At 41.1% G+C, this 22,367-nt stretch overlaps 1 protein-coding gene across 1 annotated transcript; it reads right to left on the reverse strand.

The window, feature by feature from the left end:
* Positions 1–1,961: 1,961 nt before the first annotated feature.
* si:ch211-202p1.5 (uncharacterized protein LOC103909337 homolog) lies at positions 1,962–22,089 on the reverse strand. Its single transcript, XM_067482054.1, has 4 exons — positions 21,468–22,089; positions 10,200–10,362; positions 3,979–4,098; positions 1,962–3,889 (listed from the first exon to the last, which is right to left on the reverse strand). Exons 1-4 carry the CDS (start codon positions 21,526–21,528, stop codon positions 3,808–3,810), a joined length of 426 nt encoding a protein of 141 aa, XP_067338155.1. The 5' UTR covers positions 21,529–22,089; the 3' UTR covers positions 1,962–3,807.
* Positions 22,090–22,367: the final 278 nt, after the last annotated feature.

The following is a 22,367-nucleotide window of genomic DNA, read 5'->3' on the forward strand; positions in this document are numbered from 1 at the left end:
CAAGTCGTATATGTTTGCTGTGTCTTTGCACATTAAACAAACTTCACTTTGGACTGTGCAAATGTTTGAGTTTTCTGAAGTGTAGACAAAAGGTTTTTGAACAATTTTTGTGGCGCAGAGCTGAAAACCTTTATCGCCACATATGAATTCCTTTTTAGGGGACAGAATTTACAGGAGCAATGACAAGAAAGTGGTTTGAAGCCTCAGAGCAACTAGCACGAAAGAGAAGATTCACTCAGCAGGTTCCAGTGGCTTTGAAAGTCCAACAATACCTCTGTCTATCTCTGTCTTCACCTCTGAGACACCGTCAGTCAAGCTGGTGACTGCAGCAGAAATTGGGATTTATTTGGGTTTTTCCAAATGTCAGCATGAAAGAAAAATGCTGGACGCTGCAAACATGTGAAAACAGGAGCTGCTTCAAACACGTGACATGACTTTACTATTCACCAACATGAGAGGAGACATTGTTTTTAATGTTTAAATCTTTAAGATTCTACAAACGTACATGAAGCTAAAGGCCGGTGCTCAACATGTGGAGCTTTGCCACCATGTGTGCAGACATCAGGAGAAATAAAACCCAATGAAAGGGTCACCTGCTGCTCTCCAGGAGGAAAACATGGACAGATGTTGTTTTACTGAAGAGAAATATCAATCAGTGACTGTCACAGCAGGGACACACACAAACCGTCCTGTCCGAGGTTTTACTGCTTATTCTGGAGCCGAACTTTTTGGCAGCAGCTTAAACCCCTTCAGCTTCAGAACGAGGACGTCTGCACTGCAGCTTTTGTTGAACATCCCTGTTGTGTGAGTGCAGAGTAACACAAAACAGCACAAAGGAGATGGAAACATGTCTCACTGATGAGTGTGTTACATTCTTAGCGAGTGACTGAGCTTGTGGCTTTAAAACAAACGAGTCTGATGAAAGTTAAATTCAGAAAGTCATTATTAGAAACGAGAGACTGTTTTAAAGCAAACAACCCAGAATCAAAGCCTGTCAACATCTGTCTTTATCCTGCTGTCAACATGTTTGCTGATGATATTCAACTGAGTGTTGGTGTTAAACCTGTTCAGAACAGCAGCTCAACTGGGAGAATTAGAACATTTCTAAGATTTTGATTTTTCTATTGCTAGTTCAGTGCTTTATGTTGTGTACAGCTCCGATTCAGAGAGGACAGCAGAAGCCATGTGGTACAAATCCACATGGAAATGTGAGTGTGTGGAAAATGACTGTAGTGCACATTCGGAATAAAACTGTGGGATCATGACTGGAATCAAAGAGTTTTCAGTAATTTGTTGTTGTAATAGACAAGATTCTGCAAAGCCTCAGATTATATTCACTTTCTACAATTTGTAAACCTGGAAACTTTCAGCAACTGTAGCGAGACTGTGCTTAATAAAGGAGAACGGTACCTGCAGGTGTTGGCAGGACGTAAACTATGCTCTAATACATTTTGTACATAATTCTAATACATTCTAATACATAATTGCGAACTGTAGGTCAGATTTACACACAAATTCGAAACCTGGATTAAAGGAAACCAATCAGACTAATAATTCCACCCATCGCTCTTGCTGGTGTCTTTGTTGGTCGACCGCTCTTGAGGAGGTTCACAGTAAATATTCTCCATTTGTACATGATCTCCCTGACTGTTGGCTGCTGGAGTCCAAACTCTTCTATAACCCTTTACAGTCTGATGACTATCAACTGTTCTTCTAAGGTCACCTGACTTTATTTAAATAAGGCAGGACCCCCCCAGACTCACCTGACTGTTGTCACATTGACTCTGATTTCCCCTTCAAATAACCTGGAGGTTCACATACTTTTGACACACTTATGCAGGATTGGATCATTTTCCTTAGAAAATAAATGTCTCTTTTATTTAATTTGGTTCTCTTGTGAAAATCTGTTCATGATTTGGGCAAAGACAATTTCAAGTGGTTCACAATTGTTTAAGCACCATTTTTCTGTGATCACATTACCCTCTATCCAGGCTTCTCTTTTATTCTGGAAGCCTCCATCATATCCTTCAACGCTTTTACACACTACTCTTCTGTCATCTGGACAAAATGTGATAAACTTAGCTGAGGTAAGTCAAATAAATGTGATGCTTGCCACAATAAAACTTGTAGATTTCGATGTTTGAGGAGTTTCTCTGCCACCTAGTGGTCACAGAAGCAGCTGGTGAAGAGGGAGACAACGTTTTGCTCAGAATTAAAACTGTCTTTTAAGTTTTGTTGCTTTTATTGTCTGACATAAGAGCAGCTTACATCACATCAAAAGTGAGAATGAGGCACTTCCTGTTTCCTCCACTCAAACATCCGAGGTTTACTGCTGAGAGCTCCACATATTGAAACAGAGGAATTATACACACTATGAGTAAACTTCAGTGTCCAGGAAACAAAGCTGTCGTTTACAGTCCCGCATCTGTGTCATGTTCTGGGACATGGACATGTTGGAATAAATGAAGGTGAAAAGATAGAAATGAATCTGCATTCATGTGAAAATATAAACAATCTACATCTTTAGATGTCGTGAGACACATTTCTTATTATTTAGATTCTTACGACTATTATTCACATTCAGAACAGGACGACCGGCACATCTACAGGACGCAGTGTCTGAAAACCTCACAACTGATGCAACCTGGACATTATGTCCCAGTTTTAATAGACTGTCTATGAGTTTAGATTTTTCTGCAATTTTCTAAAGCTTTTACCAAATGTTCATCTCATTTCTGTAACTTCTGCAGAGACATGAAACCTACTTGAGATGGGGATTAACAGTGCAAAGCCTGCTGCCTTTCAACGCAGCGTCCCAACAGATGTTAGTGGGAACACTGCACTTGTTATGAGTCAACATGCTGCTGCTATGAATATATCTGAGATTTTGTGGCTGAAGAGAGAAAAATATAGAATATGTAACGCAGGTGAAAATATAAAGCTGTAACTTTACATGAAAATTGTTCTTTAAGCTAAAGCTGAAATATTACATGAAAATATAAATCACACATTTCATATTTTTAATAATCCAGAAATAGGTGGAAAATGACAAAATCGGAGTAAAACTTGAATAGTAACTGTACATGTAAATGTTCTATAAGAAAGTCATAAAACACGCTTCAATCTAACTACATGTTTTATTAACAAACAATAAAGTTATTAGCGGTAGTGTCCATAACTTTATTCATATGGTCATATTTCTCCCCATCGATATTTAACTTTAATTATGAAGATGACTTATTCTTACGACCATTACTACATTTTTTATAATATTACAACTTTCTTATTACACAGTATTATGACGTTTGTTATCAAAACTACTTTTCAAATCACAGATTTTATGACCCTAATATTTGCACCAAAAATGGGGTTTGGATGCAGTGTTTTTTCACCTTCATCAAACAAGCTTCAAACTCTGCAAACGTTCCATCTTACTCTTCTAACTTGAAGGTTTTCAGGCCACCAGAGCTGCAGCTGACCGAGGGAGAATTTACCATTAAAATACCAAAAAAGTTATAAATATCTGTGTTCTCTCGCCCATTAAGCTCAGCTGAAATGTTTTCCATAGCTGATGGATGAGATCATCTGATAACAGGAAGGTCACAGGATCAACTCCCCGACTCCCTAAAGTGTCGGGGGGGGGAACTCCCGCTCTCAGTCCTCCTGTCCTAAAACCTTCCTCGATTACATTTACAAAAAGACACTGTACATGTGGAGCCACCATCAAAGCAGCAGAACAAAAGGGTTCGTGTTGGTGTTTGTGATGCATAAAGGAAGAGCTGCTGTTATTGTGGCACGTCCTCTCTCTCAGGTCTGACGTTTGAGTGCATGCCGGCTCCTTTTCTCCCAGAATGCAGCTCTGTACGTCTTCAGCACAGCGTTGTCCCGTCTGAGGAAAAACAATTTGTTAGAGAAAAGGGCTTTTTATTTCGTATCGCTGATCTCAGCATGTTTGTGAGTGTGTGTGTTTTATCTTACAGTGTTCGAGTCTGGACGGAGCAAAACCTTGAACACTCGTCGTCCTGCATGTCTGTGCAGCTGCAGCGGCCCAGCTCCCTTCTGAATCGCACTGAACCAAATCCATAGGGAACCACGTGGCTGATAAGACACAAATAAAACCACTTTCAAACTTTCAAACTCACGTCCTCTCACCCTGTTAATGGAAACAAAAGGCTGTGCTTTTCAGAGTGTCGATGCAGCAGGTGCTGGTAGGATTTGGCTGAACCTGATGACCTCCATCAAGGCTCTTATGGTACATCTATCTGCACAGTGAAGCACTGTCCAGTGAGTGTTGAAGCTTCTGGCTGAATCCGAGCAGGTAAATGGCCCTAAACACTTCCCAAGTCCCGTTTCAGCCTCGGCACAACACCACCTACACCAAGCTTCATGTTTCTTCTTGTAACACATCTGTCTACAGAATGTTGCTCCAAAGCTCTATAGGGTTTAAAAAGGTTTCCCGTCTGTCTAATGTGGTTTGAGATTTATCAGTGGTTTAGATCTTGGTCTAAACTTTCTTGAATGTTAACTGACATAGAGACACTGATCTTCTCAAAGAAACTGTCGTAAAGGGGTTTTGTTCACCGGGGAAACAACTGTCCACAACAGTTGTTTGCATGGTCATTGAGGCTTTTTGAAGTTCCTGAGCTCAGCACTGGGATTTCTTTTAATAAGCTTGGGTAATAGTAACCCAACAGACCTACATGCACACTTAGTACAGAGCTCCCAGGTTTGTCATGTTGCCCCACCACCTCAGCCAGGCTGGAACACTCACTTCAGCCTTTGTACCAAACCCTAATCAGCCTTAAGGCAGTAAGAGAACGTAGCAGAAGGAGCTCCGCGGTACCTGAACACAGAGGAGTAGCAACTAGCAGGACTTGGAAAATGTTCTCAGAGTGAAGGCTACATCCAGACACCTGCGATCGACCATCATCCAAGTGAAATCCCTCCACCTACATTCGCCTACACGAAAGCTCACCACAAACGCAGGAGATTGTTTTCCTGCTGTGTGGCCACAGTGAATCACCATGGTGCCGACCCATCTGGAGCCAGAGTGACCGCTGAAAGAGCTCTTTGCTGGCTGGAGGTTAGAGGTTTATCCACTGCTGGGTAAACGGTGCAGTTAACTCCACCACAGGGAGAACTGCCAGCAGATGCTAATGGCTTAGCAGCACTGCAGTCATGTTAAAACTCCTTTTAGAATAAAACAGGTTTCAGTTTTATTTTATGAAAATCCATCATTTGTGAACGAGCAGTTGACTGAACAGATTTCAGTCCAGTTGTATGTGATAAATCATTTCACTGTAATCACATTGCCCAGAAGCTGTTTTTTCTTTTCTTTTTCAATCCAATAGCAACACATCTGGAGCCTATTTCCACTTTGCGGCTGATGATAAAATTTGACCCTTTCATCTCTCAGTCTTCCTCTGCTGTCAACACACTACTAGCTTCTGTCTGCTCACTTGTGCTGGATCATTTCCTCCCTACATTCTCTTAACTTTTGTGTTGTTATTTGTCCAAGGATGGGAGAGATCCCTCCTCAGCTACAGGAATCAATCAATCCAAGTGATCCGAAAGGTTGCTTGATTAATTAAGGCTGAACTGCACCCAGATCCCACCGGACTATTGAACTCACGTAAAGCTGTGATTTACACTGTGTCCTGTTCAACCCGATCACCACACACTGATACTGGATGATTCTCAACAACCTTGGATTACAGGCAAGATGAAGTGCCAATTTTTAAAGAATTAAAAAAAATTACATAAAAATAAAAGCCAAAAATGAATCATGGCTGGATGTTACGGGAAGATTGTCACATAGTCCACTGGAGGATAAGACTCCCAACACCCCCGTCCACCACACCTTAAGGAGTCACTATACTCCTGTTTGTCAGCTTATAAAACTGCCTCTAAACTGGCCTCCTCCACACATCCATCTTCCACTGGGAATTTTTTTTTTTGTAAACTTCCCAAACCGACAATTTCATTAAGGTCTTCAACAAGAGACAAACTGGACATTGTGAACAGGCTAAAACCACGTTGCAATCTTGAAAAACTGCTTCGTAGCATTGCGGGACACTGTGATTGTGTGTTTAAAATAATCTTGCTGAAAAATGAGATGATGGCTTTATGCTGCCTTGATGTGTCTATGGAAGTGATTTTTGTCCTGGAGGAGGATTGAGAATGTCCATTAGTCTGTCTTTGGAACACTAGCGGAATAACGCTGGCAAGCTAGCAGAGGTATTGTGATCTCTGGGCAATGTTCTGCTGGGTAACCTTGGTCCTGGTTCTCACCTTGGTGTAACTTTGACACAAACCACCTAAACATGGCAACATTTCCTGATAGTGCCTGATGGCAGTGACTTCTTTCAACAGGACAATAATTTGGTTTAAAGCTCAAGGTTTTATTTTAGCTTCTACATCCCCCCGATCTCAGTACAATTTAACATGTGTGAAATATGCTGGAAAACCAAGTCTGATGCATGGACACTACAATCCACAGGACTTAGAGAATAGAAAGAACTCCTTAATCCCAGATACCAGAGGACACTTTTAGAAGTCTTGTGGAGTCCCCGTCTTGATGGATCAGAACGGTTTTGGTTACAGAGGGGTACTACATATATATGGAAGCTGAGAACGGCCATAAATGCTGTTCTCTTGTGATAAAAGGTTAATTTTCTTATCTTGAGATAATTTGGCAAAACAGAATTGACTGTATCTGCTTCTGTACATCACATTTAACACCTTATGCTTTACAGTTTGTGTAATAAAATGTAATTTTGTTACGGTTCAACAGTGAAGACAGGCTGCTTGTTTCCTCGAGAAATGGCCCCGGTTCTACCAGATAACAGCACTAAATAAATAGATAAGAACAGCAGCCATAGCCGTTCTAGACCCTGTTGTGTTTTTGAAAAAGCATCGCTTCAAAGACGGACATTTTCCTGGCAGCCAAGGTTTGCGTAGAAAATTCTAATACTAAACACGTGATATTTGGAAGCTAAAATTTAACCAAAGCAGTCAAAACTCGCTGTGTTAAGACGGTTCACATATTTAAATGAAGGTGCTATTATAGCAGGAAGTGCGGCAGAAGAAAACAAGACTCAGGAGCTTCCTTTCCCCAGAGGGTTTCGCGGTATAGTTAGTCGTGGTGGGCACCGCCACTGCCGTTTAAAAATGTCTTTATGATGAAGGCAGGAAGACTTTATCACCGTGCTATGTTTAGACTAAATTAACAATCTGAGACTTAGTGAGAGGGTTGAACTGCTGCAGCAGCGGTTTTTGGATAATCTCTGGAAGCTATTTTTGCGCCTCTTTTTCCCTCAAGTTAATTTAATTCAAATGTGTTATCGCTGTGACATGAAAAAAACAAAACCTACAGAACTGTGTGACCTTAAGGAACAGGCTACATTTAATGAGGCATAATCACACAGGTTTGCTAAAGATGCTGAAATAACTAGTAATTTGAAGGAGCGGTGTCATCTAACGTTCATGTTGGACAGCACTAAAAGAAATGATTACAAATCCCCTTAATTTAGAAATATTTAAAGTAAGGTGGGCTTCCAAACGGAATCTGAGAGAGAAATGGGAGACGGCTGTGAGAAGTTAACTGGCTTTGGGCAGATCAGGGTCCAACCACAGTAAATTGAGACTCTTTGTGGTCTCCTCACTGGGTTCATGTTGAAGGCTTAAAATGGGCTATTTAGAAACAGCAGGAGGAAAGATGGCAGAAATTACCCTTCTTTAAGAACGGTTTGCTTTCTTATTAGCTACACCACATCTAACTGCTGCTCGTTGCTTGTGCATACTGAACTAAAATGAAGTTAATTGCTACCAATTGTGGAGGAGCTGTGTGTCTGGTGCCTATTTGAGTCAAAGCAACTTCAAAATATGAACAGCTGAACTACAAAGTCAACTGATGAGGTTTGTGTTCTGGGATTTTCCAACTTTCACCCTGAACGACCATTTTGTTGATTTGTCCGAACTGTCTGACGTGTTTCAGGGGGAGCTGCTCTTGTGTCCCTGTGGTGGGGTGTCACAAAAAGAGATGGAGGCACTAAACAACGGTGTCCAATTTAGCATGCACACCCTTCATCATCATGGTTCCAATCATAAACCTGTGGGACAGTCACAGTGAAAACACATTTGTTGTATGTTAAACAACATATGGACTCATTTTACAGGACCTTTTTCACCGTGATCCATATCCAAACAATAAAGCTACAGAAAACATGGCAACCTCTGGGGACCACAATCTTCTGCTGTAACATTTACAAAGCACACAAATGTCACGCCACAGATCCAAAAACGTATTCTTTTTCCCATAATGGGCCTTCACACCGTGTGAAATGTGTTTTAGCTCCTGAAGCCCCAGCTCCACTGTGCCGCACCCCACAGAGTCCACTCTGTTCCAGATGAGCAGCGACTGAAGGAAGCCCTTGCTGTGGATGCAATATGAGAGCGGGTGGGTGCGACTGTGGGCATGCGGACCCACAGCAGAGGCCTGTTTTTGGACTCAAACTGTTTGTTTGTAGGACTGTCAGGAATGTTTTGGGAGGGTCCAGAGAAAATCTCTGGGAGCTGCTGGCAAGTCTTGGGAAAGTGTGACGAGCAGACGGTGACACGAGATGTTCTTCAATATATGTTATGTGCTGATGGTTTGGAACTTTGGCGTTAAGACGGATGCCAATCATCTTTACAGGGACGTTTTTAAATAGAAACAGAAAGAAAAAAGCAAGTTAAAACCAAGACCGTGACCAAATGATTTGATTTACAAAAGGATTATCAAATTCAAAGATACTCTTTCATTACCACATTGTTATGGGGAAAGCAACTGCAACAGGATTCTATCTCCTGTTACCTTGAGGAGAAGATGTTGAAGCAATGAAAACAGGAAGGAACATGAAAACATCCAGTGGACTAGATGTTTCTATGTTTGGGTGGAGACTCCCGCAGCACTTGGTTCAGGTTAAAGAAAGATTGTGAGAAGATTTTATAGGTGAATTCACACCCAAGTTGCTTCCTAACACCTGGATAATATGATTCTTTGTCATCTTCACAGCTCTGCAGGAGTCTTACTCATGGAGTCACCTGGTAGTCTGCAGTGTCGAGGGTAAAATAACTGAAGGTCATGAGTTTCTGACCCTTATCAGGGGCCAAGAGCCCAAGCAGGACCCCAGCAGGTACGCTCCCTCTTTGAAATCCCCCGAAAGGCAGGTCTTGTCCACCCTCTGAATCTAACTTTTAGCTTTGAACAATGTTTTCCAGGTGCTTGCTGGGTTCTTGGGGGAGGGATCAAATCATTTTCTAAGGTTTCTTTGGGAACAAAAGGGGCTTGAGTCTGTGACTCAAGCCCCTTTTTTAGCCAAGGCTTCTGGACTTGGTGGCATGAACATCCTTTTTCATTTATAACCAGCTTCCTCCAGCAAATTGTCTTCAATATATGACCTTGTTGTTACTGTCATATCATCTATAGAGACTTCATCATCAACCTTCAGCCAGATCTTTTTGCAAATGTGACTCAATTAAAGCCACAAACAACACGATTGAGAAAATATTTACTCCCAAACTTTGCCAGCTGAGAACCTCCTCCTGAAATGTTGGACTTTAAACCGTATACAGTCACTGTGTATGTGTGACTACATTCAGCTATGCAAACATCCTAATGTAGTTCAAACAGACACATCTGTGTCCATTTCAGATTTTATCAGTCTATACGCTCTGTGAGGCCAAACACAGCATTTTTATTTATTTTCAATGGTTTTCTTTGAGACCGAACATGTAGAAGCCAAAGAATGTGTGTCAGGTTTTTCATTTAGAGGATATTATTATATTTGAGTACGTTTACTGAAAATATAGGTACCATGACAAAACCGTACAGCACCATCTTTGTGCATCAGAATAGGTACAGATAATTCTAGTACAAACCTCAGCAGTGTGGTAACACACTGAATCATTTGTCTTTGCTTTGGACTGGAGCTGCTGTTTGAATGCCTCCCATACTCAGTCAAAGTCCTCCCAGCTACTGCTGCAAACATAATACTGAGCCTCCCTCTGAGGTTGTAGAAAGGTTACGGACTGCTCCTCATCTTTGCTGTGTTTTAGTTCCACATTCTACTGCTGTAAATTGTATCGCAATGTTCTGCTGCTCCATTCAGACAAACTCCTAATGTTTAATTTTCTTCTGTTACTGACGGCAAACTCACCTCGGGCTGTTGACCCAGACGATTCCAATGTGGCAGAAAAAAATACACTCTTTGTCTTTCTGGTTCTCGCACGAGCAGCGCTTCTCTCGCCGGTGGGGTGTGTGACGGAGCTGCACCAGGGGGCCCTCCTCCACTGCGGCACTTGTAACAGAGTAGGCAGACGCTGCAAAGTAGAGATGGATGGAGGCACTTAAGTAATACAATTGTAATATTTCCATTGTTGTAATGCTAATATTCCTAATTCATTCATTTCTAATCATCATGACTCACTCCACCAAATTACTCAGTTATAGCTTGTGTGCCAATTACTAGATTGAAATTGATCCATGAAACACAATACACTGCTAAACATCATCACTGTCAGCCGTCACTAAAAGCTCAAACTCAACTCAACTCAGCCACTTTTACTGCACATCAAGTGTTATGTTGCTTATAGTTAAAGAGCTTCTCTTGCTGCATTTCAAGCATCATTTCAGAGGGAGCTTTTTATTTTGAGGTTAATTCAGATTATGATTAAAGCAAACGTGTATCTACTAGACAACACACCTGCAGAGTCTGCATTTTGAGGCGTCCGTGGCTAGTTGGTGGGTCAGGTGAGCACCTTGCATGTCACCCACCACCATCGGTCTGTGAGTGTGTGTGTGTGAAAGCAGATTCTGGGCCTCATGCTAGCTATAAGCTGTAGCACGGCGATTGACAGAAACACAAAGCAGTGAAAGACGAGTGGACACTTTACACCTGTGATGGCTGTAGAACGGTCTGTCCCACCTCTGTACATGTGCGTTAGAAAAACTACCTAAAACATGATCAGCACAATTTTGATCCCGACTGATGGGTCCAAACCTGGATACTAGATTCTATAGGATGCTCACCCAGTGTTTGGCACCTTTAATCATGTCCCGACCGTGACATTAGCATTCAGGACAACGTGTGTGACTGTTTAGACCGTAATGTCATATCTGCATCACAAAAGCTAAACTGACCTTATTCACAGTCTGGGTCAGCACATCCTGACATCTGACAGCTGATGTGCCAGATGTGCTTTTACCTTAGAAATTAGCCCTGTCCTTGATTTTCCCTTTTGTCCGGCACCTCACAGGCCGAACAGCTGCCTGTTTCTGCCCCGTTTACTGCACAGCAGCCACAGCAAAAGCAGAAATGATATGACTCCCACACGCTTGCATAATAAAGCAGCATAGTCACATTAAGGACACAGTGATCCTTTGATCCTGCTCTCAGAGCACACGGGTGAATATCTGGGCATCTAATTTACACAATTTACATACAGGCACAAAATAACAACTCGTGTTTTACCATAAATGGTACATGTCTGTTCTTTTTTGTACTGGAGTATTTAACATTGTTATTCATGTAAAAGGAACCTTTCTGGCCAAGATGCTCACATAGCAGCTCTGACATCAATGAGAGCTACAGTATGTTATGCTGAACTGAATTTGGACACCTTGGATGTTTGCTTTTTGTTTCCAGCAATTAATCAGGTAGAACAGCATCATGTAGTCAATCATCAAGTTCAAACGCAACACATACAGAGTGAGAACTCCCAGCATATTGTAATAATAAGAGCAGTGCAGCACCCAGTTGGCCTCCTTTACTCCACTTTCAGTGAGGAGACAAACCATCAGAGGTGTGTGGAGCATTTATTTTAATGAATTAAATTTAATTTAAGGAGAATTTAACCTCCCTCCTATAAATACAGAAAACAGAAATGTCCCTTGTGCATCATGTTTCCACATGGTTTTATCGTGTTTAAGGTTTGACTTCAGGTCCTTTCAAGATGTCAGCTTGCTCATCTGGAGTATTACCAACAAACCTAATGGTCAAAGACCCTCATGTATTTCTATCAGTAGCCACCAATGCCAAAATCACCACACAGCCCCGAGCTGCTTCTGCAGATTACAGAGACACCTGTTGGAGGTCTGGCCTCAGTCGTCACCTTTGTCCCAAAGCCAGACAAACTAATCTGTCAGTGAAGCAGCTCTCTGCCAACCTCACATCAGTCCAGCATCATACAAAAAGATGATCAATGAGAAGTTTTCTCTATCTTTAAACCTGGTTATTGTTAGACTCTTTAGTTACTTTACTTTGAAAGAAACAAGATGTATTTAAGAATGTAAAGACTTACAGCTACTTACAGCTAATACAGCTACTTTTGACCACTTGTGTCACTAGCAGACATTTAGAGACCCAGAAAAAATTTTAATTTACATTTTGTTTGTATCCCTGAACAAGAGACGTGATCTCTTGCTGATTCATAACATCCAAAACAAACACAGACAAACATTTTAAGAAAAAATATGTCATGAGTAAGAACAGATTTTCTCATATTCTGGTGAAAAGTCTGTGTGAAACTTCAGACATTGATCCCTAAAGTATCAGCACAATTACCAGCTTGAGGTTTGGCCTCGTGACCTCTGGGAGGAGAAAACATCACAGATTTCTTTAGTTTTTTGGGGGGGAACACACTTGAGACTTGATGGTTAGGGAATTTGATAAAGCAGGAATGTTCAAAGTAAAGAAAAACAACTGTGTATTTGAAGATAAGAAAAATGATTTATAAAACATTTGGGCCCTTTTCACAGTTTAAGTCTGTGTTTATTAGATTAACAATAAGTAAGAGACAGTAAAGCAGGTTGAAGTACAAATTTACTGTTCAGTGTGAAAACAAAATTCTCAGGTATCAGAAGACAGAGTTACACTGTTTCCTCATCTGGAGTTTGTCTTGCAGTAAAAATACACAGAAAGCAAACAAGCTTCGTAATGGTTTGCAAGTTCACTGCCAACCAAAACTGGGCTGAACTAAGGTGTTTTGTGCTGATGCTGAGGAGCTGTAGGTTTAATCCATTAGGAATGGGAATGTCACACACACACACACACACACAGACGCGTGAGAAAACGATTAAGTGATGTTTCCTCTGCTTGTTCTAACTCTGAGTTGTTCCACGTCTATGTTACAGGAATAAGATCACCGGCTCCCGGCTTGTCCCTTCAGGTGTCACCACAGCGGAACGTGTTTGTCAGTTTTTACGCTGGATTCTCTTCCTGTCGCAAACCTCCTATTTTATTTTATCCGGGCTCGGGACCTGCACCAAGGCTGCTCCTGATGGCTGTGCAGGGATTCTGCATCCTAATTTATAATTAATCTGTTATTTCTGTGTAATAAACTTAGACTTTTTACCTTTTAGCAGAGTAACATAAATGTAATATTTGGTTGTAAATCTGTTGTTATTAATAAGCCTGTAACTCACTGACATTACTTCCAGACTTTTACCTCAGCTCCTTCTGTTGCCATTTGGTAAGCGGAGTTTCATCATTTAGTCTCCTCTGCAGCAGGTAAATCCACATTCAGTTGGGTTAAGGTCTGGTGACTGTCAGTCTGTAATTTATTCCTTTTTCCCAGGTAAAACACAAGGTGACCCTTAAAGTCTCATTCACACGTGCACTGGAATCCCGAAACTCTCCTGACTGTGTCTGGAGCGAGTGTATGTGAGAACTGGAGTCTGAGTGACACACGTCCCTAAACAGGAGGAGTCGTTTAGACAATGGATATTTGTCAAACGGCACCTTTAGACCAATCATCTTGAGTACAAACGGACAAAATAAGGATGTCCAAATCAAATTAAGGTACGTGCGTTTCAACCTCCCCTCCCCTCTTAGATGTTTAATACTGCAGCCAGCTGTGTGCTTGGTAGAGTTTCTTAGTGTAGTCATCTGAGATTTATGAGATTCCATAGATCAAACGGTGTTTAGCTCATCCTTCCATCCCACGTCATGACATGAACTGATGGATGGAATGCAGTGGTGGAGCAGGTGGTGTGAATCACTCCTACAACAGCACCAGTCAACCCTCATTCATCAGATAGTCATAATTCTCAGCTGTCAGCACATCCAATGGACAGTTTATAATTCAAGGTGAGAAAGTGATAAACAGTCCGAAGTGCTGTTTTTCTACCTTTGTCCAAGCTTGCTGTCTTTTTCTTGGTTTCCATGTTGCCACTGTTGTTCCAATGATGCTTGGAGATCAGCTGCTTTCATCATTACGGAGAATAATAAGCTTTGATCAGTGGAAATGATTGTACACAGGAAACCTCTGTATGGAGAGTCAGAACCAAAAACCTTCTGCCACAGCACCTACATCGCACAGTAAGCCATAAACCTCTGAGCCAGCTGCTCAAATCACTTCCATTTCACCCGAGTCTTCACACATGCAGCAGATAATAACTCAACACATTTTTCATAAATGAAAAACTTGTGTCCGCAGCCTGTCATTGTTTTCATAGGCTTCAATGCAACAGCACATGACCTCTATGACCTCATGTGCAGGCAACCTCTGGCAGGTAAGTGCATGTTTGCATGATTCTACACGATTCAACCTGTGTCAAGAAACATGGCATTTTAAGTGTGTAGTGAATTTTGCTTTTATAATTTCTTTAAATAAAAAATATCCTATAGTATTGTTCAAAGGAGCAGACACATTTAAACTGATTTCACCTCGATGTCCTTATGCATCTTCAGATGAATTTGCTCATTTTAAACGGTCAGCACTTAACCACAAGTTACAGTAAACAAGGCTTCCGGTGATTTAAAGTGAAGACAAACCAGGCTTAAGTAAATTTAAGCCCTAAGCAGAGCTCAGGCCCCCAAGAGCCACTTAATGCCTAAAACTTCTTAGGACAAACCTACAATAGCAAGTAAAGGCAGTGAATGTAACAATGCACATTGTTTATGGCATCAAATGATGCCAGTTGTTAGCAGCTGAACAAACCTACATTTTCCAGTTTTTAGTTTACAATTACTGTTTCCCAGAGTAGAAGATACATGTGCAGTTCAGTTCTGTGCATCTCAGCAAGTCCTTGTTAAATTCTAATTGAGACCCAAACACACTGCTCACTTACAAAATGACTAACAGCACATGTCCACTGTCCACCAAAAACAGACCACAATGTTCACAGTGTGAATAGAAAGCTTAGCAGAATTCATCATTCAGATCAATAACTAGTTTCCCTGTTGCCACACTCGTAGTGGTTCAGACAGTGGTTTTCAGCAGATGTGACAGCACCAACGCAGAGAACAAAGATGTTAGAACGAACACCACAGACCCTTAACTTCATATTCATGGCCTGTTAATGGATGACAAACAAAAAGAATCCACATATACCGATGCTGATCCTCTAGTTACAGAAAGCCACAGAAAAAGGAACTGAGATCATTTCGTAACAATCTACTGACATTTACAGATTTAACAACAGTCTTTGGCCTGTGTTGCAACAGCTGCCATGACACTTTTTTAAGTTTCACATACAGTAACTCCATCCTGGACATATGCAAACCTATTGTACCAGAGCGAACACGGAATCTGACCGTGTGCTGAATACCAGCATTTTATTGTTTCCTTTCATTAGTCTATAAAACATACTTCAGGGGAGTAAACACTTTTATTAATATGTTAGTGTTCGTGTTGCCTGAACCCATAACCTCGCATTCTTTGTGTACACATGCAAATGCTGGATATTGGCCAAACCCCTTCTCCTGCTCCGACACTGTTTGGAGGCTGCCAACCCAAATTTTAATTTCTTGCCCTGTTATGAGAGAGACTGCCTGGCTCCACAGGGTTTGACAATATTTGCCAATATACCAGTGGATCAGCTTCCTAATCCATGAGATGTCTATTTGAATTGGCAAGAGTCACCGCAGGTAGGACCCTCAAAAACTATTGATTTAGCAGCATTTGTTTGGTTTTTTATCGCCAATGTAGATTTAAAAATCTGCTACTCATTCATTTATTTAACATATCTTAGCATTTTTTCCTTTTGTGTCTTTGTTTGTGGTAGTTGCACTGTTTGTCACAGTTTTTTGTATGTGTGCACCCATATTGAACTGACCTGTTTTGTTTGGCCAGCAACACAGCTGCTCCATATCATTTTCCATCTCCTTTAAGAACTTTCTCACTGGATGAAAAAAAACTGTCCCATAAACCCATTTGAGCTCCATGACTTTTTTGATGGATCACATGAAAAAGCTGCGTTTTACGAACAAATTTGCTGTGTGATCTGCTGAAGCCAAACATCTACATGTGTGAGCAGTTAAAAAATGGTCTCGAGTTTAAATACACTAGCAATTACTTCAGCTCCACTGTGATATTGTAGCCTTGGTGGACTCAAGTTTGATGGGAGGTAATAAAAGGCGCTGAGGCCAACGTAAACTCTTGAGCCTAATTTGGAGATTTTTCAAGGTCCAATGTCTCCAGCTGAATTCCCCAGAACAATCTTACTGGACTGAACTGAGTCCATATAATCAACAATGTCAGATGTGTCAATGAAAACCATTAACCACCAGTGGAACTGATAAAGTGTTGAAAGCATTTCTGTCCTCCAGAGGGAGAAGTGAGGACATTAAAAAGTCTTTTAAAGAGGTGCACCTCGAACTTAATAGTGACCAAAATCAGGTTCACTTCTTCACAATTTGCTAGTGGCCAGAGAATTCAGCTGAATGACACAAACTCTAACTGATAAAAATGTCTTATTGTGACCAGAACGTGGTGCTGCTTCAAAGCCAAAACTGCCATTCAACTATTCTTGCATGTTTTTTATTCATATCAGCTGTCACTCCAAAATTTGATGGTAACTCTGGAAAGTAGAAAGAGTTGAGAATAACTTCTGAGCTTGGGTGTTAAGAGATGGCATGAAGGTACTTCACGTTTTAAGGAGCCGTGCCGAAACGTTTGGGAAGTACTGGGTTAGTTACCCTTAGTAACATTAGATCGTGGTCCCCAGCAGGCCTGTTGGGTGCAAAGCATTTCCCTTTATCTTGAGACTGATCTTCAGTGAGGTTACACGAGACACATTGAGCAGTTGCATGAAATATGAAAAGTAGCAGCTAATATAAACACACCAAATATAGATTTGGTTGGTTAGATATGTTTTTCAAAACGAAAAGGACCAAGATACAGCTCAAAAGTAATTGTTGTCATTGTGCTTAAAACATGTCCCGACTGTAGCTGATTGATTATGTGACTTTAGGTGTGTGGTTAAAGAAACGTATGCAAACACGTCTTAAGTCTGTGATATTTTTGTACGGCTGCTAGACGTTGCCAAATTCCTACACGTATTGGTGATAAACCTACTAACCTAGTAGTAGGTAGTAAGTGGCCTAATGAACCATAACTATGAGCAACATAACTGACCATGTAACAGAAACACCAAAGCTGCAGTGAGCAACTTGAGCTGGTGCTGATGTGACTGTGTATCAGTCCTCCCTCCCTGCTTCAATACAGCTGTGCCCCACTTTTTAACCACGCTCAGTGAGGCTCTGCAAGTTAATCAAGTTACTAATCAAGCAGAAATCATTGCTCTTTTCTGATCTGTCAGAGGTTTCCACCACAACTCTCCACATCCAGCATTTAATTATATTGAAAACGAATAATAACTGGGAGGCCTGGTGGGCTCAGTGGTACAGCATTGGTTTGGGATGCAGAAGGCTGCAGACCCCTGTCCAGCCACCAATGGTCACCTTGGTGCTGGTCCTGAGCCTGGATAAATGAGCAGGGCTGTGGCAGGAAGCTCATCCCGTGTAAAACTCCAGCCAAATCAACGTGTAGAACACGTTCTGCTGTAGTGACCCCTGAAGGAACAAGCCCAAAGCTGTTGAGAGACTCTGACAAGAAACACAGGACTTGTTTTTTTTTTTTTTTTTGTAATAGAGAAAAGGTTTACAGAAAACTGTCTCAGGTAATAAATAAGGTTTATAAGAGTAAAACAGTGGTGCACACTTCAAACTGAGACACCTTCCACACAGTGGATGTAGTTATGTTTACCATAAATACATACTATGATAATAATATGCTGACCTTTGGCTTTGGAAGGAATCCTCCTTATATCAGAGGACAAAAACTATGCAAGTTGCATTTCTTACAGCTTGGCTCCAATTTCAAAATTCTTCATTCAGTGGGTGGTTAACATACCTGGTAGGTTGCTGAGCTACACAATGATCAGGGGAGAGATTCAGTTACTGGTATTGCAACTTTTTGAAGTGCATTTAAAAGACTTTAAGAATATTATTAATCTATCATTTTCCGTTGATATGTTTAAGGACACTTGACTGAGGCAGAGACACCGACAGTAGTTAGCAGAGCGTAGATGTTTAGGAGTCGCTTCCATTGTAATTAATGGGTGAACATGTTTGGATTTATTGTTTCATTTACTGCTAATACAGCAATTAAATAAAGAATTTCTTTCATGAAAAACCACATGGCCTTCTGCTGGAACCACCCTGTGAAGACACAGCCTGGTTACATTAAAATGTCTTTCTCTTTAAAAAGTCAGTGTACTAAGATTCACATATCGCATTTAGGGATGTGCTTCCACAAGCTCAGCCAGCTGAAAGGACACTGTATGGATCATTGGGTTTTATTTAATCTCCTAAGTGTAAGACAGACCCTCTGGTTCGCTCTAATTTAAAAGCACTGTTTTCTGCAGGAAACCTTAACAGGCTTCAGATGCTCTGCTTTGACTATGTCACATGACAAACACAAAACAGGCAAAACAAACTGAGATGAAACACAGTGATTCTAATTCCACACACAGTGAAGAAGTGAAGAGCAATGGAAATAGAAAGGTACAGACAGTGGACAGTCACAGCCAGGAAAGGAGAGAAGGAAGGGAGTCGAGATGTTGACAGAAGGGGGCATGAAGATTCCTCTAAGGTCCTTACACCAACAAAGGCTACACACCAAAATATTTAAGTTGATGGAGGTGACATGTGCTTGGAAATTCATCGTGCTCAATGCCATTTAAGAATGTCAGTTTCACTTCAGTAAAAACTCTTCCCTCTGAAAGTAACGAGAGAGCAAAGGGTTGAAGGTGAGAAAATGAGCGGATTCTGTGAACCACAAGCCTTATTTCATAATGACACGTTCAACTTCTGCAGATACTCACCTCTCTTGTGATGACATGTCAGTCTGCCTCATATCCTGTCACTGTACTTTCTACTTCTATACCTTTTCATACCTGTGATGTGGCATTTACCACGTGACAGAATAGTTTGAGAAGATTTCTTTTCAGATAACACTACGAGCTGATCTCCATAATCAAATCTATATTTCAGGCTAAAGACATGCAACTGAAAAACCAACACTCACTGGTCATTTTCGCATTGACCACAATATGTCACTAACTGTTTAGACACACCCTCACTCAACATGACTAAAGAAGATATTTGATGAATATGTACCACAGTTTGTGCAATGTACAGCATCACTGCAAACCAAAACTTAAGATGTTAATGAATTGAGTTAGAGTTTAGCTGATGCACAGTCGTTTCACACTGCGGTGGGGGTAGTACTTCAAACATGGCCCCACTAACCACTGGCATGTCCTCCAGAGGGAAACTGGTAAGGAAGCATGTTATTGTTGGAATGACTCCTGCTGCTTGTTCAGTCTTTTGTTTACACCCAAGGCTGGATTTCTAACCACACAGCTGCCCGATGGACCTTCGACAGCCAGAAGCTTGTGTTGTGGAAAGCAAACTACTACAGCACAGTATCAACAGACAAGTCCCAAGAACCCTAAGGTGGGTTCATCCCTTAATCAAAATACTGGTTTTTGAATGGTAATAATTTAATTTCACTTGTACCTTGTTGCAATGTGTTTCATCAGATAACTGCTGAGCACAGCTGCTGTTCTCTAAGTGCAGACAAACTACTCTGCAAACACAGCACTCAGAGTTTATCTGATTAATACTAAACTGGGCAAGAGAACAAACTACATGCACCATGCAGGACTGTGGCACCATGGGAATAGCACATTTAAAAAAACAACATGTCAGTATAGTCCACTACAGCTTGGGTTTGCAGCCTACAGACCTATGCATGGGAAGCTATGGTGTCAACATAATTAGGTCCTAAGCTGCCATGGATGCAGAGACTCGACTAAAATGTCAGCAACATTTTCATTTTCCAAAATACCATTACATCAAACAGTTATTAGCAACAGTCAAAGTCTGTCCATTCCATCCACTTTTGCTGGAACATAAACCTCTTGTGGTTCAAAGCATTCAAATGTCCCATTTCTCCATTAGCCCCTGCATGTTTATTTTCACTGACTGTGAGGTGCTGACACAGAATGATGGCGACAGGTAACCTGCAGAGATGGGCTGGTGTTGAAAACAAATGTACTGACAGTGGTCGCACAGCAACAGATGAGATACATATATACACATGTAAAAACGGACCAGGTCAGATCGAATAAATCTAATTGAGTTTGTTCAAACTTCAGTGAGAACATTGTATTCGGCCACTTGAGCTGTAACATATTAGGTTTTTATGGCGTGTGGCAAAGTGGCCTCTGTACAGCACCACATTTGAGTTTGAAATGAAACATTCAAGATGCGAGCGAAGTCAAAACCTTCGGCTTTAATGCCGAAATATTAAATCTCCATCATACTTTAGTGCAGTGTATTATTAGAAGGGAGAAACCATGCAAAGTGTGAAGCTCAACAACAGCAAGGAAAATATTTTCAAAAATGGGAAAATATAACCGAGAATTTCATTAATGCAGCTGACTAATTAACAACACACACTCACGCTGCTCGCCAGTTTTTGGACGGTAGACACGTGGACACACCCATCTCACTGAGAAAAATGTGCCATGGTGACATTAGCAAAAAGAAAAATCATTTCACAAGTTCTACCTGATAAGATAAAACTAAGAATGTTGGCAGATAAGCTGCTGAAAGACATTGTAAGACGTTGACAGTAGATAGTTGTTATTATCTGACTGGAGGTTAAAGTAAAAGTATAAATCTTAACCAAACGTTTTAGCTGCAGATGGATTCATTATACTTTTGACTTGTTTGATAACCTTACACTGTCACTCATAGTTACAGGGGTCTGAATTGTGATCTCCAAACCTGCCATTAATGCTGGAGCTACAGCTATTCTTCAAAACTCAGTTCAAAGATGAATCATTACGTCCTGAATAACAAAATGGGTTTTAATGTATGTAATGTATTAAGGCTAATGGTTTGGATTTTAAATGACAGATAGTTTTTTTTATTTTACAATATGAATTTTATAAGCTTGAATCAGATACTCTACACTTAACTAAAACAGACGTTACTATAAATGATTATTCTGAGCTTGTGCAGTTAAACTAAATAATAGAGCAGAAAGCAGCACCTCAGCTATACAGCAGCAAACAATTTGGATTTCTGCTCCTCATTTGAATCCTGACTATAGGACAAAGACTGATTTACCTTGATACTGGTGGATCACCATCAAAGTTGTGGTGAGGAGCCAAAAGTACATCAAGTCCATCCCTGCTTTAGCCTCTAGTGTCCAGCTAAACAATCTGCGGAAAGCACCTCAGCTTCCACTTAAAATTCCTGTCAGCAGCTCCTTTCTTGTGGTCATAAAACAAAAACAGTGGGAAAGAGCCCAAAGATATTTACAACACCTTTCACACAAGGGACAGAAAAAAAAAAAGGTGCTGAAGAAGCTTCTTTTGTCTTTAGAAATGTCTGTTTAATCCAGTCAGGTCGATGCTAAAACCTGCAGCAGTTGCCACCCAGATGCAGAACTAAACTAAACCCGGGTGGAGGATGTTGAGCATTGTGATGAGAGGCTCCAAGGCTGCTGCGGTTTCCAAACAGGGGGGAGGCTAAAGTGACCGGCTGGGAGCACAGTTGTGTTGAGCTATATGATAACAGATGTGAACGGCAGGAGAGGAGGAGGAGGAGGAGGAGGAGGAGGATGCACTAGGGAGGCTGGATCTGCAGTAAGACATCTCCACAGCTTGAACTTCATTAATCACAGACTCCTCCATCTGTGGGAGACCTGTGTCATTGTCTCACGCTCGATACCTCTCACTGTGGTCTCACTTGGCTTCTGTCTCAGGGAGGAGCTTCTCCGTGATCCCTCACGTCTCTCCCTCTTCCTCCTCATGTGGAACAGTCCTGAATAAAAAGGTCTTGAAGCTACAATGTGCCACTTTTTAAAAAATGTTTTTACTATGTATAAATGTATAATCTTGATGTAAAGTCAGGTTCACAGTACAGGTTTTCATAAAGGTTATCTATTAAATAATTTAGCATTTACACCACCTTTCTGCCCTAATGCATTCAGTTAGTAGTCGGGTGGATTTCACCTTCATGAAG

Source organism: Channa argus, chromosome 17, assembly GCF_033026475.1.
Source record: "Channa argus isolate prfri chromosome 17, Channa argus male v1.0, whole genome shotgun sequence".
Lineage (NCBI taxonomy): Eukaryota > Metazoa > Chordata > Actinopteri > Anabantiformes > Channidae > Channa > Channa argus.